This window comes from Cryptomeria japonica, chromosome 7, assembly GCF_030272615.1.
Source record: "Cryptomeria japonica chromosome 7, Sugi_1.0, whole genome shotgun sequence".
In the NCBI taxonomy this organism is placed as follows: domain Eukaryota; kingdom Viridiplantae; phylum Streptophyta; class Pinopsida; order Cupressales; family Cupressaceae; genus Cryptomeria; species Cryptomeria japonica.
Window position 1 is genome coordinate 181,348,555 of NC_081411.1, and position 20,156 is coordinate 181,368,710.

At 32.5% G+C, this 20,156-nt stretch overlaps 1 protein-coding gene across 1 annotated transcript; it reads right to left on the minus strand.

Annotated features, from left to right (window-relative positions):
• Positions 1-13,326: 13,326 nt before the first annotated feature.
• On the minus strand, positions 13,327-14,801 carry LOC131856555 (disease resistance protein Roq1-like). The gene is made up of 4 exons (XM_059208389.1): positions 14,751-14,801; positions 14,317-14,555; positions 13,796-14,196; positions 13,327-13,676 (listed from the first exon to the last, which is right to left on the minus strand). The coding sequence occupies exons 1-4, from the start codon at positions 14,799-14,801 to the stop codon at positions 13,327-13,329; spliced, it is 1,041 nt and encodes a 346-aa protein (XP_059064372.1).
• Positions 14,802-20,156: the final 5,355 nt, after the last annotated feature.

A 20,156-nucleotide genomic window follows, 5' to 3' on the forward strand; every position in this document is an offset into this window, starting at 1 on the left:
GTGATAAATTTAGTCACAAGGCAATTAGTTGTAGAATTAAGGCAAAAAAAATTAACTACATGAATAAGAAATCATTTGTGCCTCAAAGATATAATGCTATGAGCTCTCATTGCTTCTATCATTACTACTATGTATGTAATAAGTTTGGTCATAAGGCTCTAGACTACAAAATTAAGGTACAACAAAATAATTTTGGTTCAAATTATGTTACTCTTTTCTATAAGTGCAACAACGTTGGGCATAAAGAATTTTTTTATAAAGGCACTTCTATGAAACCACCTGTTCAAAACCAAAGAAGTAGAACACTCCTAATGAGCAAAAGAAGGAAACTGTAGAAGTATTGAGGAAGAAACAAGGGCATAATGATGAGAAAAGGCATGGAACAATGTTTGTGCATGGTGAAAAACTCTCTTAATAGATTAATTTGGAGCATTGACTTGGGGGAATTATCATCTACAAAATCCTTCAACTGCCTAGAAAGTTAAAAACACAAAATTTTGGGTTTATGTGTTTGGTAGCCACTATAGTACTCGATTGAGTTTTAGATGAGCGTTGTTTTTCCTTCTAGAAATTGTGTTGTGGAAACCTAGTAGTTTTGTGTTATATTATGACTATTTATACATTGTGTTGATAAATAGATTTGTCACTATGAATTATCCTTCAAACTTGACTGTGTTTGCTTGAAAAGTAGTGACAACTGTCCCAACAATTGGAGAGATTGTAGTGAAGCCACAATCTTCCTCTGCATTTGAGAGGGGCATCTCCCTCGTATGATGGGGGTATTTGTGATTTTTGTGTACTTTTAACCTGAAAGTGCATAAAGGAGAAAACATAGAACTAAAGAAAGATAAAGAATAGAAACCCCAACAATAGACATCCGAATACCAATTGAGATTTCACAATAGATAACGATTACAAAGGGGATAAAGTTTAAGACATGCTCTGATGATGAAAGAGGGACAACAAACCTCAACATACAAAGAAATAAGTTGTACTAACACATACAATTCAAGATACCAAGAAATGATGTGCTTCATCAATTGCATTGGTTACTAATGATTTGCATGATTACATAAAGGGATCACTGATTCAACATATGAGAAATCAAAAAATAACAACATAAGAGTGCATTTAGAATATACAAACTGAAATGCATTCTTGATTATTCTTTTAAAAATGTATAAGTCCAAAAGACCTTAAACGTGAAGTGTCAAACCAAAAACCATCTCAAATTTTCACCCTCCATTTCTCCAAAGTTTCCCCCCCTTCTGAAAAAGTCCCTCCCCTACAAAATGAATTGGCCTTGTATTTATAGGCATCTTGCAATAATGACCTTGATAACCAACTCATAACTACTTTTGGTAACCGCTTAATCTAACCACTTTGTGTAACTACTTAGAATAACTTCCCAAATAGCCACTTAAGATAACTAACTTTTGATAACCATTTAGGATAACTACCTGGCTAATCCACTTAGGATAACTACCTAAGTGACTACTTTTAGTAACTACCTTTTTGAAACAACTTAGGATAACTAACTTTTACAAAAGTAAGGTTCAAATTCTAACTTTTACAACAAAACAACTTGAAACTTATAACTTTCAAGTTAGGACCAATGTGAGGTACTTATCCATCTTCATCTTCTTTATTGATCTTCCTGACCGTCTCTTCATCTATTCATCTTTATTGACATCAAGACGTAGTTTTCGCCAACAAATTTTCTTCAAGTACATATGTGCTTCAACTATTCCATTAAGCATCTTTCGCTTCCATGAATACACCTTCTTCCAGAAACCAAGGAGTCTTGCATCAATGTGACTAACTTTATTTCAAAATATTGCATATTTTGTTCACATTTCCCCATAACTATCTTGACATGACATTAAGTGAGAAGAGTTGAACGTCTTCACTAAATGATAAATTTATATACATCTATACAGTCTTTGTCGTGGCGATATCTTTCTGATCACAACATTCTTGTAGAAAGACTCTCAAGTGATATGCTCCTTAAATGTACCATAAAGCACATTGAAATGTCATTCATTTGAGCTAATAATGTATCGAATATTGAATCACAATATCACCAATCTCATCAATAGGATCAACAATACCGCAAGGACAAACAATCACAATTGTATTCTTGTTCACATAGCACCTTGAGTAGCATGTCCATAATTACTATTGAGAGCATTTTTGAGGCATTTTGCGCGATAAAAAGAAAATATGTTCATTGGAATCATCTCCCACAATGGTACCCCTGTTGCCTTTATTTTTAAAGATGATGCTCTGTGTTTTGGTGTGATATTTCTTTGACGCATTCTGTCAATACTTCTTGCACTTCTCTTCATCTCCACATCGGCAAGGTTCTGGAAATTGACTTTGGGTTTTTTTTGACATATCTGCTCAAAAGCTAAATTCACTCTACATTTCTTTTCTGTGCAACCTGCTATTATTTCATTTTTCTCCAAGAAATGACACCTTCTTGAGGCATTCTGTCAAAGTATGTGCGGGTTTGTAATTCAACTTTTTGCATGCAGCATCTCTACAAACCGCTTCAATCTGTTACACACATATCCAACAATCACGACGACATGAAACCCGCGTATGAAGGGCGTTTGCAACACGGATTTGGCTCTGTGTCTATCCTGCTATCGTCCATTGCATTTCTCGAGATGACATCTTTTGGAGGCATTTGTCAAGCAGTTCACTGTGCTTTGTTTTATGCTTCCATATTTTGCGTATATTAGAGCATCTTTTGTCTGCGTCTGCACACTTCAAGATACCCGGCGTTGGCATGAAAAGAATTGGTACGGGTCGTGGAGCTTGGCTTCACGACTACCAATTGTACTTTCTTGAAATTTTCTTAGCTATATTAATGGACATCCATATTTGAATCCTGTGTTTACTGCAGATGGAAAGGATGATGGTCATGTAGCTTGGTTTTATAACTGCCTATTGCATGTGCTGGAGAGCTTTCCGAAGCTCTTTCAAAAAAGATATTTTCTGCATATCCTATGACCATGGAAATTCGTTTGAGCCTCAGGTAGTTATAATAACTACCTTCTTTTAGCAGTCCGCAGTTCAAGTAACATCCACAACATATATCGGCAACTTTGCTAAGTTGCACAAAACACCGATGCTCCTTCCATTTGCTTCTGTTTCGGCGGTTTCGCAAAGTTAAATAACTTAGGGAAAATAACCTTAAAATGAAGACTAATTATTCTTCACTGTTTGTATCAGTGTCCGATAGTGATATGTATCGGATTTTTTTTTGTAAATCAATTAAACTATCCGATATTACCTCGCTTATCCTTTGCATTTTTATCCCATCAGTGATGAGTGGGAAACAGGGAGCAACTCGACCTTGCACTTGTCGATTTCGTGTATAATTTCATGATGTTACGTGCCAATGAGGGGTTCTATCAACCAACTTGTCTGTGCGTGTGAATGTGATCAGCCTCCTACACAAAGCATGTATGATTTTATGGTTTTCAATTCAACTTCTAGAAGTAGTGTCAGTAGAAATACTCGGCCTATATTTGTATATGGTCTATAGAGACCAAGGCAACACGTTCAAACAACCACCGAAAGTCCAACACGCATATTAATAATAAAAATTTATGGAGTCTTCAAGATAGTCGACACATACATGAATTTCAACCATGCGCGCATAATGATCCATCTGTTAGAATATGTTCGAACGTGCTGCATTAATTCACAGATTTTTAGAGCTTCCTCGCGAAATCCGTTTTGTGCACATTTTACAATTGCTTCAATTCATTCCTTGAGATGATGTCTCTTTGAGGCCGACTATCAAACAGCTCGACACTATGGTGTGGCTAAAGTCTTTTCAATAAATCTAATTTCTGTATAACCTGTCGAACATTCTATTCTGTGGGATGACATTTACAGTTGTTGTGGCATCAAAATCTTCGAATGCTTTACCAGCTGAACACATAGGCGATGATTGTAGTAAACTCTTAGCTATCTATAATAGCTAACTATTTCATCTGCTTCTTGGCACAAGTCATGAACTTGTCGATGATGTTATTGAATTTAACTTTCAGTGAGTTTGGGGAGCCAAACAATTCACCGATAGCTAAGTGAACTCTGAAAACATGTCGCATGCACAGGTACATCGACCGCTTTCGAAAGTAAACCAACTTGTTAATGATGTTAACTGATGTATTGACTGGAAACTCATTATTTTCCTTGTCGGTATTTTTAACAACTAAATAAGCTTATCAAAATAGCCGATGAACCAACTCTTTTATGGTGAGAATGTATCGGTGTTTTAATAACTTTGCAAACTTGGGTAAATTGCCAATGATAGGCAAATAGAATCAACTTTCCACCTAAAATAAAATACTTATTGGCCTCTTCATCCTTCTCTTTAACTTTTCAATGTATTCTTCTATAGCTGAAGGTTTCCACATAGGTAATTTCATGTATGCTTTTTAGTTGATTGAATCGGCTTCTTTTATGCTTTGCTCAACTCAGAAATGGACCGATTGGTGTTAACCTTCTCTTGCTACTTTGGCCATGTCTAGAATTGACTCTGCAAGTACTTGGAGTGGAGCGTTATCTTGAACAAATTGGAATCAAGAAATTGGGGCTAACACATTGGAATCAAGAAATTGGGAAAGAAATGAAAGGAAAATATTATATAAAAGCATTATAAATAATATTTAACTTTTATATAATCAATTAAAAGATTCAAAATAATAATGTTGGACTGAAAAAGATTGATTTAAGTAACGGAATTGCCTACAAAATGATGTAAATAATGTTAAATATTATTTTCCTTTTAAAAGAATCAATTTAGCCAGTTTTAATTCATGAAGTTGTATTATGATGGCAATAGAAAAAAAAAAATAGAAAACAAAAAAAAAAAATGAAATAAAAATTGGAAAAAATAAAAGGGAGATAACAAGGAAGAAAGACTTTTCTTTTATTCATTTTTTTCATGCTTCTCTCTCTTAAAATTCTAAAATGGATGGATTTTTTTAAATTTTAAAATGGAAGAAACAATATTCAATGCTCCACCCCAAAATCAGCAAAAAAATGGAAGAACCTACCCATGAGCGATTTGATTGTTGGGAATTTTGAGGTCTCCCCTGTGGGGTCAGAAGTCTTCAAGTCTATATGGAAAGCCTGGAACCATGTTAGACAATACATTAGCAATAAAGACATAATAGATAAGAAAGGCTCTCTCAATCTAAAAAGGTCTATATGGTGGAATGTTCTGCACAATGGGAAACAACTAGCCTATCTTCAAGGATGCTCTGCCCTGAAATGGCACAACCAGGGACTGGTCACATTTGAACACATTCTGGAAGATGGCACTCTAATCTCTTGGGAATCTCTTAGCTCTAAATTCAACCTCCCCCTCTCCCAGGCCAAAACCTATACCATCCTTAAGTCTGCACTTGCTCCCATCCTTCCCGCTCCTATCCCCTCCTCCCCCCGCCTTTAGCCTCCCTCTGTTGGATAGATGGATCTTCCCTTTTGCTAACCAAAGCCAAAATGATCTGCTCTGCCCTTACTGATTCTGTGGATATCCTTGATCACCTTAACTGCACCTGGAACCTTTCCTGGGAATCCGAACAATGGCATTCTACCCTCTCGAGATTCTGGACTTATCCGACTGAACCAAAGAAGAAATTTTTTGCCTGGAGACTCCTTCTTCATAAACTGCCACTAAAGGACAACAATGGAGACCCCCTACTGTGTAAACTCTGCCATATCCCTGAATCTGTATACCACATCTTTTTTGGTTGTCATTTTGCTAGAGAAGTCTGGAATCTGTTTGGTATCTCACTTAATAGCAACTGTTTTACTATTGAAGAGATGGTATTTGGTTATATTAGAGGTGGCAAGAAACATGCTAATCTTTTCTGGTTTGCTCTCTCTTTGGAAATTATGTGGATCATTTGGGAATATAGGAATGATGATGTGTTTAATGGAAAGAGTAGGAACCTCATTGAGTCTCTTAGGAGACTCATCTGTTACCTTGTTGCTATACAAGTCATAGTGGTACTAAGACTGGAGGAAGACAAATTCGATGGGTGGCTAAAGAATGACTCTACTCTAGTTTTCATAAGAGAATTCTCACATGGCTTCACATGGGATCGCATGGGAAGCAATAAGACTCATTTTGAACAAGGGCTGATGAGGTTCATGCAAGAGATGGAGGCACGATAGCAGAGAGAAGACTTCATCAAGCTGGAGCTAGAAGGACTACCCTCCCATCCCTACAGAGATCAGTTTGCTAAAAGGAATGTGTTGGTTTGGTGCGAAGGAGAGCTAGGATGGACTGCATGGCTCCCCCCAGTGGGCGACAACAATGACCCTGTTTCCTCCTTTGTGTTCAGTTAGTTGTATACCTCATGATGCTTGAACACGTCTATCATTTTGTGTAATTTTATAATTCAGCTCCTATGTAAATGATCGTATATCATGTATCGAGCTCTTGCCTGATATACCTCCTGCATCTTATGTTTTAACTCTTTAGTTGGCTACAAGGTTTCCAGCCCAAACTCTCGAATTTTGTAACTGTTGTTTATATGATGCTTAATACAAAAAAAATTGTAAAGTGGATGGATTTTTTTAGAATTATTTGCTATTGAATTTCTTGGGTTGGGAGATTGAATTGGAAAAAAATGAAAGTACACTTGGATTGTATCAACCCCAAATTTAGAAGAAAATTGGTAATTTTGGGAGATTAAACTTGAGGTGATTCTCATCATTCACTTCATCTTTTTAATTCTTCATTGGATGTATATCATGCTTAGCCTTTGTTATGCTCGGCCTTAAGGAAGCATATGACCTTTATTGAGATTCAATTCTATTTCTTTTATTTGAATAATTCAAATATTTTTAAGTATTTGAAAAATCTTCATTTTCTACTCTCATTATGGTAGAAATTTGCAAAAAAGTATTGAAATAAGAATTTAATGTTAAAAATGTGACACTGCACATTTGGAACCAAAGGATATCCTTTATTTTTCAAAATTTTATACTTTTTTTAATGGTTAATTTGTGGATTTCATAGTTTTACATCCAAATATAAATTTATAAGAATTAAAATTATGAATTATTCTAAATGAATTTTGATGTGGGAAAGAATTCACTTCATTATATTTAGATTTAAAATCTCTTGAAACCATGCTTATTTTCATAATCTAAAATTTTGCATTTAAATCCATGTCATATCCATGTAACTTGCTTTGACATGGTGAAATTGGGATTTGAGGTGTAGAGGGTAAGAAAGGAGTGGGTCTTCACATTGGTCAAGACATAAAGGGGTCTAAGGATATCAAGGGTGAAAAGGTTATTAATTAAGTGATAACTAAAGACATTGGATTATTAAAAATAATAATTCTATTGATTCCTATGAAATAATTGGAGTTATCATATAGGCTTGGTATGAACATAGATGTTATGCATGCCCTAGGAATGTTGGTTCTTATTGGTTGGGTTTTTCATGTGGGTGAGTTGATCCATACTTGATTTTTCTTGGTTATCCATTCATGATATCTTGATGACATTCCTTCCCTAGACCCCTATGGTTCCTTGTCCTTTTAATCATTTAATATGGTGCTCAAGGAGAGACATGTCTCTAAAGATGTTATGATGGAAGAGACTTCATTGCACATGTTTATGTTTTTTTCTTTATGAGACTGTCAGGGTATGTGTTTACGTTTGTTCTATATGAGATTGTGGTTGCACATGTTTAGGTTTGTTTGGCATCTTTTGTGATGTGGACTATCTCTCATACTTTTTATACTTATATTATCACCTTGAGCATGTGCATTTGTGATTTGATGCTCATTTTCTAGCTTATATATATTTGGTATTGATCATGACTATGTCATATGTATGCTATGATAATGTTTTATCGCTTTTAATTTTGTGTGTATTTGATGTTTGTTTGTAATGATTAACATGTTTATAATCCACACTTCTTCTTCAACTATACAAAATTATGTCATATTTGGAGAGTGGCAGATCCACCCTCTGAAGGAGATAACAAGTATAGTTTCAAAAAAACTAATTATATTTCTAATTTCCATTCATTATTTCCTTGTATGGGTGGAAATTTAAATTGATATTAAAATGACACTTTTATTTGTGATAGACAATTAATCGATTAAATATTTAAAGACAATAATAACGTCAATATTTTTTTATTTTTCTTAATTATATAAGAAAATAATTCAGTTTTTAATATGAATTTTAAGATGAAAAATTAAATCAATTATCTAACTAATTAAAATAGATAATTTAGTAATGTCCAAGTGTATGTGTGTTCTATCACAACCCAACATTTTTTGACTGCTAAGTTGCCTCTTCCTCAATATTGTTCTCTTCTTGTTGTGATGTCTACCTATCTAATACACTCATAGAAATGATAGGAAATAGTTCAACATAGTGTTATCATATAAAAATCAATAATTCAATTTCAAATTAAAATTAAAATTTTGAATTACTCCTAATTCATCACAACAAAAATTTACTTGTTTCATAATAATGTTTTAGCTCATGCAAAAACAAGACATGAGAATGAGGCTTCAACGAATTACAAGACTATGTTTTGTATGAAAAATACAACTTCATGACCTTGATAATGCTAACATAGTGAATGATTTTCTTTTGATTCACCTATGTAAACTATTATTTTGAGGATTCAAAATTTAACTCATAAACACTTTATATCATTTTTACAAAGGCTTCCTAGCCCTTACGTCCATTGATATCACTTTAGTCAAATTATCTTATATTCTTTTATAAAAAATGATATATTAGGTCATGCTTTGTTATTAAAAACACACAACATGCATGCACATATAAAGTACTAATTTAGAGTTGAATCCCCAAGGTAAAATATTTATCACCTACCTTAAGTTGTATTTAAATTTTATATTATAGCGGGTAATCAAAATTAAAGAGAATCTACCAAATACTCTCATGTTAGGAAAACACAACAATGAACTTTAATAATATACATGAGCCTCATTTTTTTCCTCTTTCAATATAAAATAGTATAAATAAGATTCTCTTTCATTTTCCAGACCTCAACTCTGGTTTGATCAAGATCCTTAACTGCAACAATAAGCTGATGTTGAAGACCACTAGAATCCATTGATTCATCTTCCTTGATCTTCCTCAAGTTGTTAGACTTCCTCAGAGGAACTAGGCTTTGATACCAATTGTTGAAATCAAGGAACACTGAGAGGGGGGGTGAATCGGTGTTCTGCAATTTTTTACTTTATTAACTTGTGTTTTTACCCAATTAATACATTGAACCAAAAGAAAGATGCAGTACACAAAATAATCAACCACGTTTTATACGTGGAAAACCCGATCAAGGAAATAACCATGGTGGGGATGAGACCCACAAAATGAGTATACTCAAATAAAAGGTTTACAATGGAATGCACATGCATTTAGGCACACCGCATAGAGCTCATTGTTGAAAACAAGAAGGGAAACAACCCTAGGAAGGCTCACTACCTTACAAATGAGTTGCAAATGATCACAAGAGAATATGAACTACTGAACAACATCTACAAATGCCTAGGTATAGTTCCAGTTAAACACAATGTCCATTGATTTCACACTTTGCCTTATACTACTATATTCCACAGTTCTGCAATATTCTGGAGCATAAATATTCAACTTGCACATGTGCAACTGCACACAATCGATCATGAACATCTCTCACATAACCACCAATATCCAAAATGATCATAACAATCGACCTTATATATCCATAACAAGAAATTAGGTTACGCGAACCAAAACAATTGTCCCACGCTACAAAAACCATCAAACAAAACATTTGGATCTCAAAAGTAATTACCAAAACCGATCCGCATAATCCGCATAAGTATTATCCATAGGAGACTGCTGATGTGCACTGTTGAACTGAGGACCGATATGCCAGAACACCTAACTACAATCAAATCAACACCAGAGGCTAAAATCATGGGATAAGGCTATCCAGACATGCATCAACTTTCAACCAGATCCACAACACAAGATATTAACCTGAAATCAAATGCCACCAAAATTATTGAACTCTGTCTGATACTTTGTCCTAGTCAGCTGGACTAGGGCCAATTTACAATCTGACTTTCGTTACGATGAACTCACATACTGCGAATGGGATAACTGACTTGGTTTTCCCTCAATGGCAACACTGGATGACCTGTGTAATGTCTCTTGCCAACACGTGTAAGATCAAAACTTTTCAGATCCATCACATTGTAAAAACTCGAACAATATGGATTTTGGTATATATGTTTGCATATTAAGTTCCTCAAAACCCAGTGGAAACATCCCAATACAACGGTTCAACCAGTTAGAATTTTTGATAAGGTCTCCACTGTCATCATTGTAAGCCCAAAACATTTGGGACACATCATAATTTTTGAACACCCTTAATCACAGAGTTGATCAGATTTGAAAGAAATTTAGAATATGCACAGAAAATAGAAGAACTGCAATAAGAGTTTCATATGGACAAGAACTCATAATATTTATGAGCATGGATTGGTCGGCCAAAGGATTAGCGTCATCTAAAGACTACAAATCTTGCTCCAGGTCAAAGGAATATATATTGATATGCCAATAGTGGGAGTCTGGAGTATGACCCGTACTGACTCCATAGGAGTTATTCAAAATACAGGCACTAAGTACCACGACTCAACATATATGGAAATTATAATTGTTTCAACGTTAGACTTGAGAGATGATAGCTACCTGGAACGCCATATTGATTTATTCACCCACTGGGAAAACAGAATTTATTAAAATTGCAATATAACATAAGGTAGATAGTAACTAACATTGGCACTTGTGTTCATGGTTTATTGGAAAGCCTTGCCGATCTTACAATATGGAGGTCCGGTTTACCAGGTGCTATTGCTATAATCTCTCAAGAAAATGTAGAAGAATAAGGCAGCAGTAGATAAGGAATTTCAACAGGAAACAGCATCTCAACCAAAAGGGCAATAATGGAGTCAAAACAATATAGTTAAGATCTATTAATATCTCAAATTTTTCTCTATTAAATGAAATTTAGATTTATGTAGACTCGAGATAACTCTAGTTCAGTACAAGCAATAAACATTTCAGACGTCGAATTTGATTGCATACCTGAACAATGGGAAGTCTAAACCGGTAGCCCAACTATTTTGATGCGAGTTCACTCTGGTTCTCAGCCCTTTTCCTGATTCGACTTCTTGTCTACCACCGTAGAACACTCCCCTTTCTTTTTGGAACCATTTATAAACCAAAAATGAATTTTCCCCACTTTGCACAAGATGATTCGATGGAAGAAAATGCTCCACTCTCTGAAGGAGATAACCGCTACAGTTTCGAAAAAAGCTAATTCTATTTCTCATTTCCATTCGCTATTTTCTTGTAATGGTAAAAATTTAAACTGACTATTTTATTTATGATAGACAATTAATCGATTAAATAAATAAAGACTGTAAAGATGTTATATTTTATTTTTATTTTTCTTAATTATGTAAAAAAATAATTCACTGTTCAATATAAATTATAATATGACAAATCAAATCAATTATTTAACTGGTTAAAATAAACAATTTAATGTCAAAATGTATGTGTGTTCTATCACAACCCAATATTTGTTGACTGCTAGGCTGCCTCTTCCTCAATATTGATCTCTTCTTGTGGTGATGTCTACCTATCTAATACACTTGTAGAAACAATAGGAAATAGTTCAGCATAGTGTTATAATTTTAAAATCAATAATTGAATTTCTAATCATTCAAATTAAAATTTAACTTTTTAATCACACCTAATTCATCACAAAAAAAAAATACTTATTTCATAATAATGTTTTATTCGTGAAAAAACAAGACATGACAATGAGGCTTCAGTAAATTACAAGAGTATGTCTTGTATGAAAAATACAATTTCATGACCTTGATAATGGTAGGATAGTGAATAATTTTCTTTTGATTCACCTATGTAAACTAATTTTTAGAAGATTCAAAATTTTACTCATAAACACTTTATATCGTTTTCACAAATGCTTCCTAGCCCCTATGTCCATTGATATCACTTCAATCAAATTATCTTATTTTCTTTTATAAAAAATGATATATTAGGTCATGCGTTGTGATTAAAAGCACACAATATGCTTGCACACAATAAAGTACTAATTTAGAGTTCAATCCCCAAGGTAAAATATTTATCACCTACCTTAAACTGTATTGAAATTTAATATTATAGTGGGTAACCAAAATTAAAGAGCATCTAACAAATAATCTCATGTTAGGAAAACACAACAATGAACTTTAATAATATATGAGTCTCATTTTTTTCCTCTTTCAATATAAAATACTATACATCAATCTCTCAACCAAATGTTTGTATATTTTTTTCACATGTCTAACAAAAACCTCATAAAATTGCCCCACCAAAATTCATGGCATGGTGAACAAAATATAATTTAATACTATAATAAATTGTATTTAGATGTGCATTTTAAACATGATATTATTTGTATGTACGCATCTTTGTCAAATATATATATCATTATTAGTTGCTTCCAAAATGAACAAGTTAGAACCTTTTTGAGTTTAGATTCCATTGGAGAAGACTACTGGTTTTGGTTGTTCCTCATCACTAAAGTTCCCTCTAAAATAACAATTTAAGTTTCAAATCCTTGTCTCTCAATTAAATTTAGAAAAAACATAAATATAATACATACTTGACAAGCTCATTAATCCATTTCAATTGTGAAGATACTTCTATAGGAACTAACTGTGTAATTCTACTTGTTTAATTTTTGTAATATTTCATAAGCCTCAAGTGTTTAGCTAACTGGAGCCTCTCTATTAATTCTTCATATATAGCCACCAATTTGTCACAATCAATTACATTAATGTCCACTAAATTATTACCAAACTCACAATGTTACAATAGAAATAGCACAATAAAGAATTTAAAATGTAAACTTAATAAATACTTTAAATTTGAAAAATTAGAAAAAATAATATTGACATAAAACAAAAACATTGATCTATTGCTGACTGTATAATCTGATTTTAGTACACCTGCTTAGAGGCAGTGATAGTCTATGTTACTGTTCATGATGGCTGATTCAGTTGTATTTTTTTTCTGTATTTTATTTAATCCAATATTAAAAAAATCTACTCATAAAATAAAAAATTATTCAAAGTCTGTTGTCTCCTAAATTAGGGAAGAAAACATGATTATTTTACTAATCTAGTGGTATGCGAGGAGACTGATGTGAAAGTGATTTGACTTAACGAAATTTGTTTCTTATTTCTGATGTAGCTTATCAACAATTGCAGTTAAAGCGTGGCAGATTCTCCAATCTTCGCCTTCCTTAACGCCCCACTCACACCACGTCTTCATTATTCCTCGCATGCTAAGAATATGAAACTGTCGGTAAAGCCGTCCATAATTTTGGCGGCTAATTATCCTTGTAATTATCCAATCTCCTTGTCGCAAGTTGAATTTCCATGTTGAATCTTCAAAGGATTCGTTTATGGTGTGTAGTGAAGCAGAGTTACTGACCACAACCACACCACAAACAATGACGATTGCTCTGGGAGAAAGCCAAATGTCTGAATGGCGAAGATAAGCCTCAGAAAGCACATCTTTTGGGCCTGTCTTTTACAAGAAGGGATTCATTTTATTCTGAAATATGATTTGGAACATAGTGCATTAGGAGAAGCCAAGATTTAAATATCACTTTAATTTGGTGCACACCAGAAATTTGGTGTACTATGAAAACTCAGATCTTTTTCACCGAAGAGATCTTTAAGGAGTTTCATTTGTAATGAAGGTAAATTGCATCTAACTGAAGCTTCCCGGACATCAAATAGAAAACAAGCTCGAGCATATTGTTGTCGCTTTCTATTGAACAACTCTTTCGACAACTCTATCGAAAGAGTTGTTTTACCCACTCCTCCCATTCTGAAGATGCCAACAATCTTAACCTTCCCTTCCCCTTCTTTATTCATTCCACAGCAGATTTCAAAATCTTGAACAAGATTATGAAGGCATCGCCTTTCAAAATCTCGTACGAGCTTGTCAAGTGCTACTGGATTTTTTGCAACGTGCAAAGGCTTTATCCTCTGTACTTCCCATTGGACTGCTGATAGTATGCTTCTATGCTCACCGATACTTTAAACCAAAAAAAAATTGAATTTGATAAGAAATTAATTGTAGTTACCACATTTAACATAGTTTATTTACAAAGGCAATGGAATAAAAGAGAGGCGAATGGAAAGAAAGACAACTTACTTGGAATTATTCATTTCGTAACCTGTGGTGAATGAAATAGATTGGAGGGCTTCCTTCCACAGCTTAAGCTTGTCTAGGTGCCTGGATTTCTTTCGGTATTGAATGAATGCATCAGCGTAGACTCCCTTTTCTATATGGCGTAGTGCCCAGGGTTCCACCTCATAAAACACAGGAATAATCTTAGCTGGGTCTTTAACATGAGAGCTAGCTCCGACAAACACCAAGGGGACTCTGCATATCTTTTGGAGAATATAGCGATGTGAACTGCAGCTGAGCGAATAGTGGTCTCGATGGTAGAAGGAAAGGGTTGACCAAGTTCCATCTCTTCCAAATCAAGAAAAGCCCGTATTCCTAATTCCTTAAGGGAATTGTAGAGCGGAAGCGCCAGGGAATATTTGGAATCAGGACGTCTGTGATTGATGAAAACATCATACAATGTTGTTGTATGCCCTCAGGTTCAATTCCTGAGAAAGCATGGTATTCATCTTTATGTTGTGGGGACGATGAAGATGATGCCATTGATCGCAGCTCAGACCTTTGTAATTCGTGGAATGATATATGAGAAAGAGCAAGAGCAGAGACAAGTGCACAAGATCAGAGTTAGTGTAGATATAATAAATATCAGAGCTGTTGCAGGCAGGTTTGTTCCTTCCCCGAAAGAACAAGGAAAAGCATTTGGAAACAGAACAGACTTATACACAGTAAATCGAATTTGATTCAAAGTAGGGAAAAACGATCAACGTTGGCAACTTGCATATAGTGACTGGCTTTGCCGGCCCCTTGCACATAGTGATAACAGGTAATTTGGAAAGTCTGCAATAGTAGGGGTTTCCGTGTGGGGTTCAATTCCCAGATAACGTTGATATTTATATTTTTGGTCTAACTACTTTAATTTGTATTATTAATTATCACCTAGTCTCTCCAAAATATGCCCTCTAGTTACGATTAAACATACTAATCATCATGACAAGGAAACGCGCGGTGGGAAACACAATTGAGGGGATAGATGACGATTGAACTTCCTCCCTAAAAAGAAAGGAACACGCCATCTTTCCAACTTAACCAGTGCGCATGAATTATCCGCAACGTGCTTGGCTACTTTTCAAACTTTGAAATATTTATATTTATCAAAGACAAATCACATGGCTGACTATTCTGCCATGACTCTTTCCATCGATGGAACTTATTTCCTACATTTCTTTCATGAAATTGCCTATCCTTCCAGTTAGTTGCATAGCGTAGAAGAGGGAAATTGCAAGCAAGATTCATAGAAATACAGCGACAGCATCTCAAATCATATTACTTTTATAGCATTATTTTGTATCAACTATTATGATTATATTAAACTCTTAACAATGAGTATAAAAATTTACTCCATTCAACTTATTTTAAATAGTATTTATTATATTTTATAGAGTTTGAAAATAATTATTAATTTAATTGTACTATTGTTAAATATTTTTGTTGTCTTTTCTATCTTTATTAAAATTATAAGATTAGTTAATTAGTTTTTATTAGAATTAAAGACAAAGGGTAGTAATTTTCCTCTCCTAACAGAATTTTTCAATGTTTTTTCTCTATATCTTGATATTTTCTATTGTAGGCGTAAGTGTGAGTGAATACAAAAGATTTGGAGGTTATAGTTTAAGGTCACATGGAAAGGTTTAAACTCTACAATCAAAATGTAAGTGTCAAATTGAATGTAGCTTGTGCACAATCACATAATTCACAAAGCATTTAATTTTAGTCAATTTTTAATAGATACATTTCATGTATCTAACATTAATCTCGGACCACAATAATTTTAGTTTCATCTATTCTCAAATTAAGGAATGCATATACTTTTAATATTTTAATTTAAAATTCAATAATGAATTTAGTTCTTAATCAATTTCCTCAATTTAGTCTAATTGTCATATTGATTGGCTATTTATTTTTATTATCCTATTTATCTATTTATTATTATTTTATCACCCTATATAAATTTCTCAACTTAATTAAAATTAATACTCCTTATTTTTTATTTCTTCTATTTTCCAATTCAAATTAGAAACGATTTGTTAGAATTTTGATCAATCCTTGTATTCATTATTTGGATGTTTTTATCATGGATGTATATTCCTCATTCATTTGATATAATGTCTTGTGTCACAAAATTTAATAGGATAATGACATATTTTTTATCATATGGTATTAATGTAGATCTTACTTCACACTTATTCTCATTAAATACATTTTAAGATGATGCTTTGTGTGATTACAATTTTTAAATGAAAAATCATGATGTGGTAGGAGATCAAATCCAAAATATGAGGATGAAATTGGAGGAAGCGTTGGAACGCCAAACACTCATGAAAAAAATGAATATCCAATCAATTTAGACTAGATGCTTGAACAAAATAGAGATATAGTTTTACTAGTTAGGATATCTAATACCAATAGACAAAGTGTCTTTTAAAACAACTTTATTTAGATTGTTCGCTAGATTGATTTCAATTTAGGCTTGTAATTTAGATATATCTAGCTGAAAATTGTTGAGAAATGTTAGTTTGAAACTATTTTATTTACTCAAAATTAATCTATTTTATTTTGTAACTATTGTATTGTATCAACATTGTTTACTTTATAATATTGAATTTTAAAATAAGTTTGATTATTTATAAAAATCATTTAAAAAGTTATAAAATATATATTATCAAAATAAATTATTTTTTATTAATCTACTTATTTTTTTAAAACTATTTTCTAGAAATTTGAGTTATAAGAAATAGTGGATAAATTTTAATTTTATGATTTTTCCTATACCTTTGATTAATGGTTGAAATTTTAAATAATAAATAGTATTTATACATCTATTTAAGAGAAAAATTTAAATCAAAATTTTGTCTGTGTTTCTTTTATATATTTTATTTAATAATTTGTACTATTAAGTATTAACATTTTGATGTTTAATGACATTTGTCAAATTTAATATATAAGATAATATTTTTATTTACACTCTCATATTATTATATTCTACCTTTCATTAATATTGTAATATATCACTTGAAATTAATTAATTGATCTATATCTAAGTTAAAGTATAACAACTAATAATCATATAAATAGTCCTGATTACAATATCGTTAGTTCGTAATGAAAGAAGAATACTTATGCAACCATTGGATGCAATTTACTTTTTTAGTTGATCAATAGCATGAGAGAATTAAAAAAGGTTATGTACAATTCTATAGTTCTAATATTTGTATATACTTTAATGATTTAAAAAAATCCTTTTATTTTTTTTCCTATTGACTTAATTTCCTAATATTATTGTAGAATTCGTAAAAAAGAATTTAGTTTTTTAGTTCACCAATAACATAAAAGAAAAAATAAAAATAAGATGATGTGCAATTAAAAAAGTCTAGTAAGAATAAATCTTATCTTCTTGGATGTAACAAAGGCATGAATCTAGAAAAATCTCATCTTATATAGTGCAAGCAAGTACCTGGGTCGATATACCCATTCAAATTCACACATTTGTTTTAACAATATTGACAAATGTAGACAAATCTAATCACATTCAATACATAGTACAAATCATATATTTTGACCTTATAATGCCAGCTAATAGATATTGCTCTATATTCTATTAAATTTGAAGAAGATTGAAGCGATATTAGAATCAGATATGTTTCATGATTTTTAAATATTTTCAATATAATATTAGCTCAAATGTTAACAATATTAGATGCAATTTATTTAAATAGTTGGCCAATCCTATGATATAGCTGAAATAAAAGGTGATCTAAAATTCTATAATTCTAGTATTTGAATATACTTTAATGATTTGAAAAAATCACCTTTTTCTATTGACTTATTATTCTAGAACACATTGCAAAATTTATATTCTTCCAAATTGAAGGGTCTCGCCCAATCGCCTAGACATTCACCATCACCCGGCTATGTTTGGGCATCGCAAATCCTCCGATCTTGGAGGAGATTTCATCTTCGTGGGGAAGAATCACTGGAACAGCAGGATGCAATCGTAATATTTCCTTCATGGCTGCATGGAGATAAGACAGACACTCTAAATCAGATTCTTCCACTCTTATATTGCAACCAACTACTTCATCCAATTCCTAGCTATAGGGTAAGGTTGTTGAAGCCCTCAAAAACCTCTCGTAGTGGTGCTTATTCACCCTTTCGTTCTATTTTTGGTATGGGCTTTTCTCTTTGTTGTTTGTATGTTTGTGCCTTTCTAGCTAGCTATAGGCTACTAGTTGGCTGTGTTTATCTCGATGGTAGCTTATTGTAATTAGGTTTTTGCGTCCCCTCAAAACCTACTTTACCCTATATAAAAAACATATGTCACTCAATAGAAAAAAAAATTTCGACATGAGCATCCTGTCTCTCCTATTATATTATCTCAACATAGATACCATATGAAATAATAAAGCACATCATAGCTAGACACAATTCAAAGAAACAACCCCTATTCCTTTAGATAGAATTCATATTAGAAAATAGCCTATAAGAATAAATTGTTCTAACTATTTGCATCCATTATTAAAATTTAGATTGTGAAGAACATCTAAAAGATTTTTATACTATATGAATAATTTTGAGACAAATCTCTTTCTATAAATGTTGTCACTAGTCACTCTAATCTTGACTGCTTTAACATTAGAAGTTGATACAAAATATTTAAATGATATAATTAAACATGCAAAATAAATGAAAGTTAGAAAGTTATCAAAACATCAAAAATAAATAAATAAATGTATATTATTATAATATTTGAAATTTATGTCACCATATAAAAACATAAAGCAAAAATATAGACACAAAGCCATATTTATTCTCAAAGTTTTCATTCAAATTCTAATTTCATTAATTGTATAGAAACTCTTTAGTTTAAACTTAGAACTTTAAGATTGGAGATGTTACATTTTTCATTTATTAAGAAAAGATAGAAAAATATTGGTGAACACCATAAAAAAGTTTCTAACATTGAATGAAAACTTGTCACCTAGCAACTTTGGAAAGATGGTCATAACTTCACATTAATATTTTTTAGTTATTCCAATTAATAGTGCGATGCAATATTTTATTTTAAAGATTTATTATTATATAATTTTTATTTTGTAATGAATTAATAATATATATAATATTTCTATAGTTTATGTTGATGATTAAATACTACATTTTGATGTATTTATGATGTTTTTTTTTTTATAAATGTTTTGAATTATATTTGCAGAACAAAATACTTATGTAAAAAAATCATATATATAATTAATAGTAATTTTTAATGTTAATTGATTTTTGACTACAAAAGTGTAATCTCTTTAATATTTTGATTATATTTTAGAGAAAAACATTTGAATACATTTGTAAAACCCCTCAATTTGAGTTATAATTTGTCGATAAGCAATCCCTTGTGGGGGTACACCGCCACCGAAATTGTCTCACACCGTTAAATTATGGTTGTTTTCTGGCTGCCGAGAAATTTCGTCCGAGCAGGATTTAAACTGCCCGTAGGTCTAGGTGGAGGTTCATGATCGCCATGTTTCGTTGGATCTTTCAGAGCTACCAACAAAAAGGCATGTTATTTGCAATGAAAAGCGTGCTAATCTGCTGAGAACATCTACCTACGAAAGGCCTTATTCGATTCTATATCATCTGAATCTCTGCTAGCCGGGAGCCACCAGTCCCTCGCTATTTATCTGAGGCCGTACCGAAATGATAAGAACATCCATCCCAAGCCGATCAATGAGCGGCAATAAAGCGACGATGAAAGAAATAAAGGTGATCCAACACAGTTGAGTGTTCAATGAGATCCTTCCCATCTGGAAGGA

Excerpts from the sequence above, each read along its gene's own strand:
- LOC131856555 (XM_059208389.1), bottom strand. The coding sequence starts at position 14,801 with ATGAATACCATGCTTTCTCAGGAATTGAACCTGAGGGCATACAACAAC. Across the intron at positions 14,556-14,750 it reads TGAGGGCATACAACAACATT|ATATGCAGAGTCCCCTTGGT; the intron begins GTATGATGTTTT and ends ATTCTCCAAAAG. Across the intron at positions 14,197-14,316 it reads TACGAAATGAATAATTCCAA|TATCGGTGAGCATAGAAGCA; the intron begins GTAAGTTGTCTT and ends TTTGGTTTAAAG.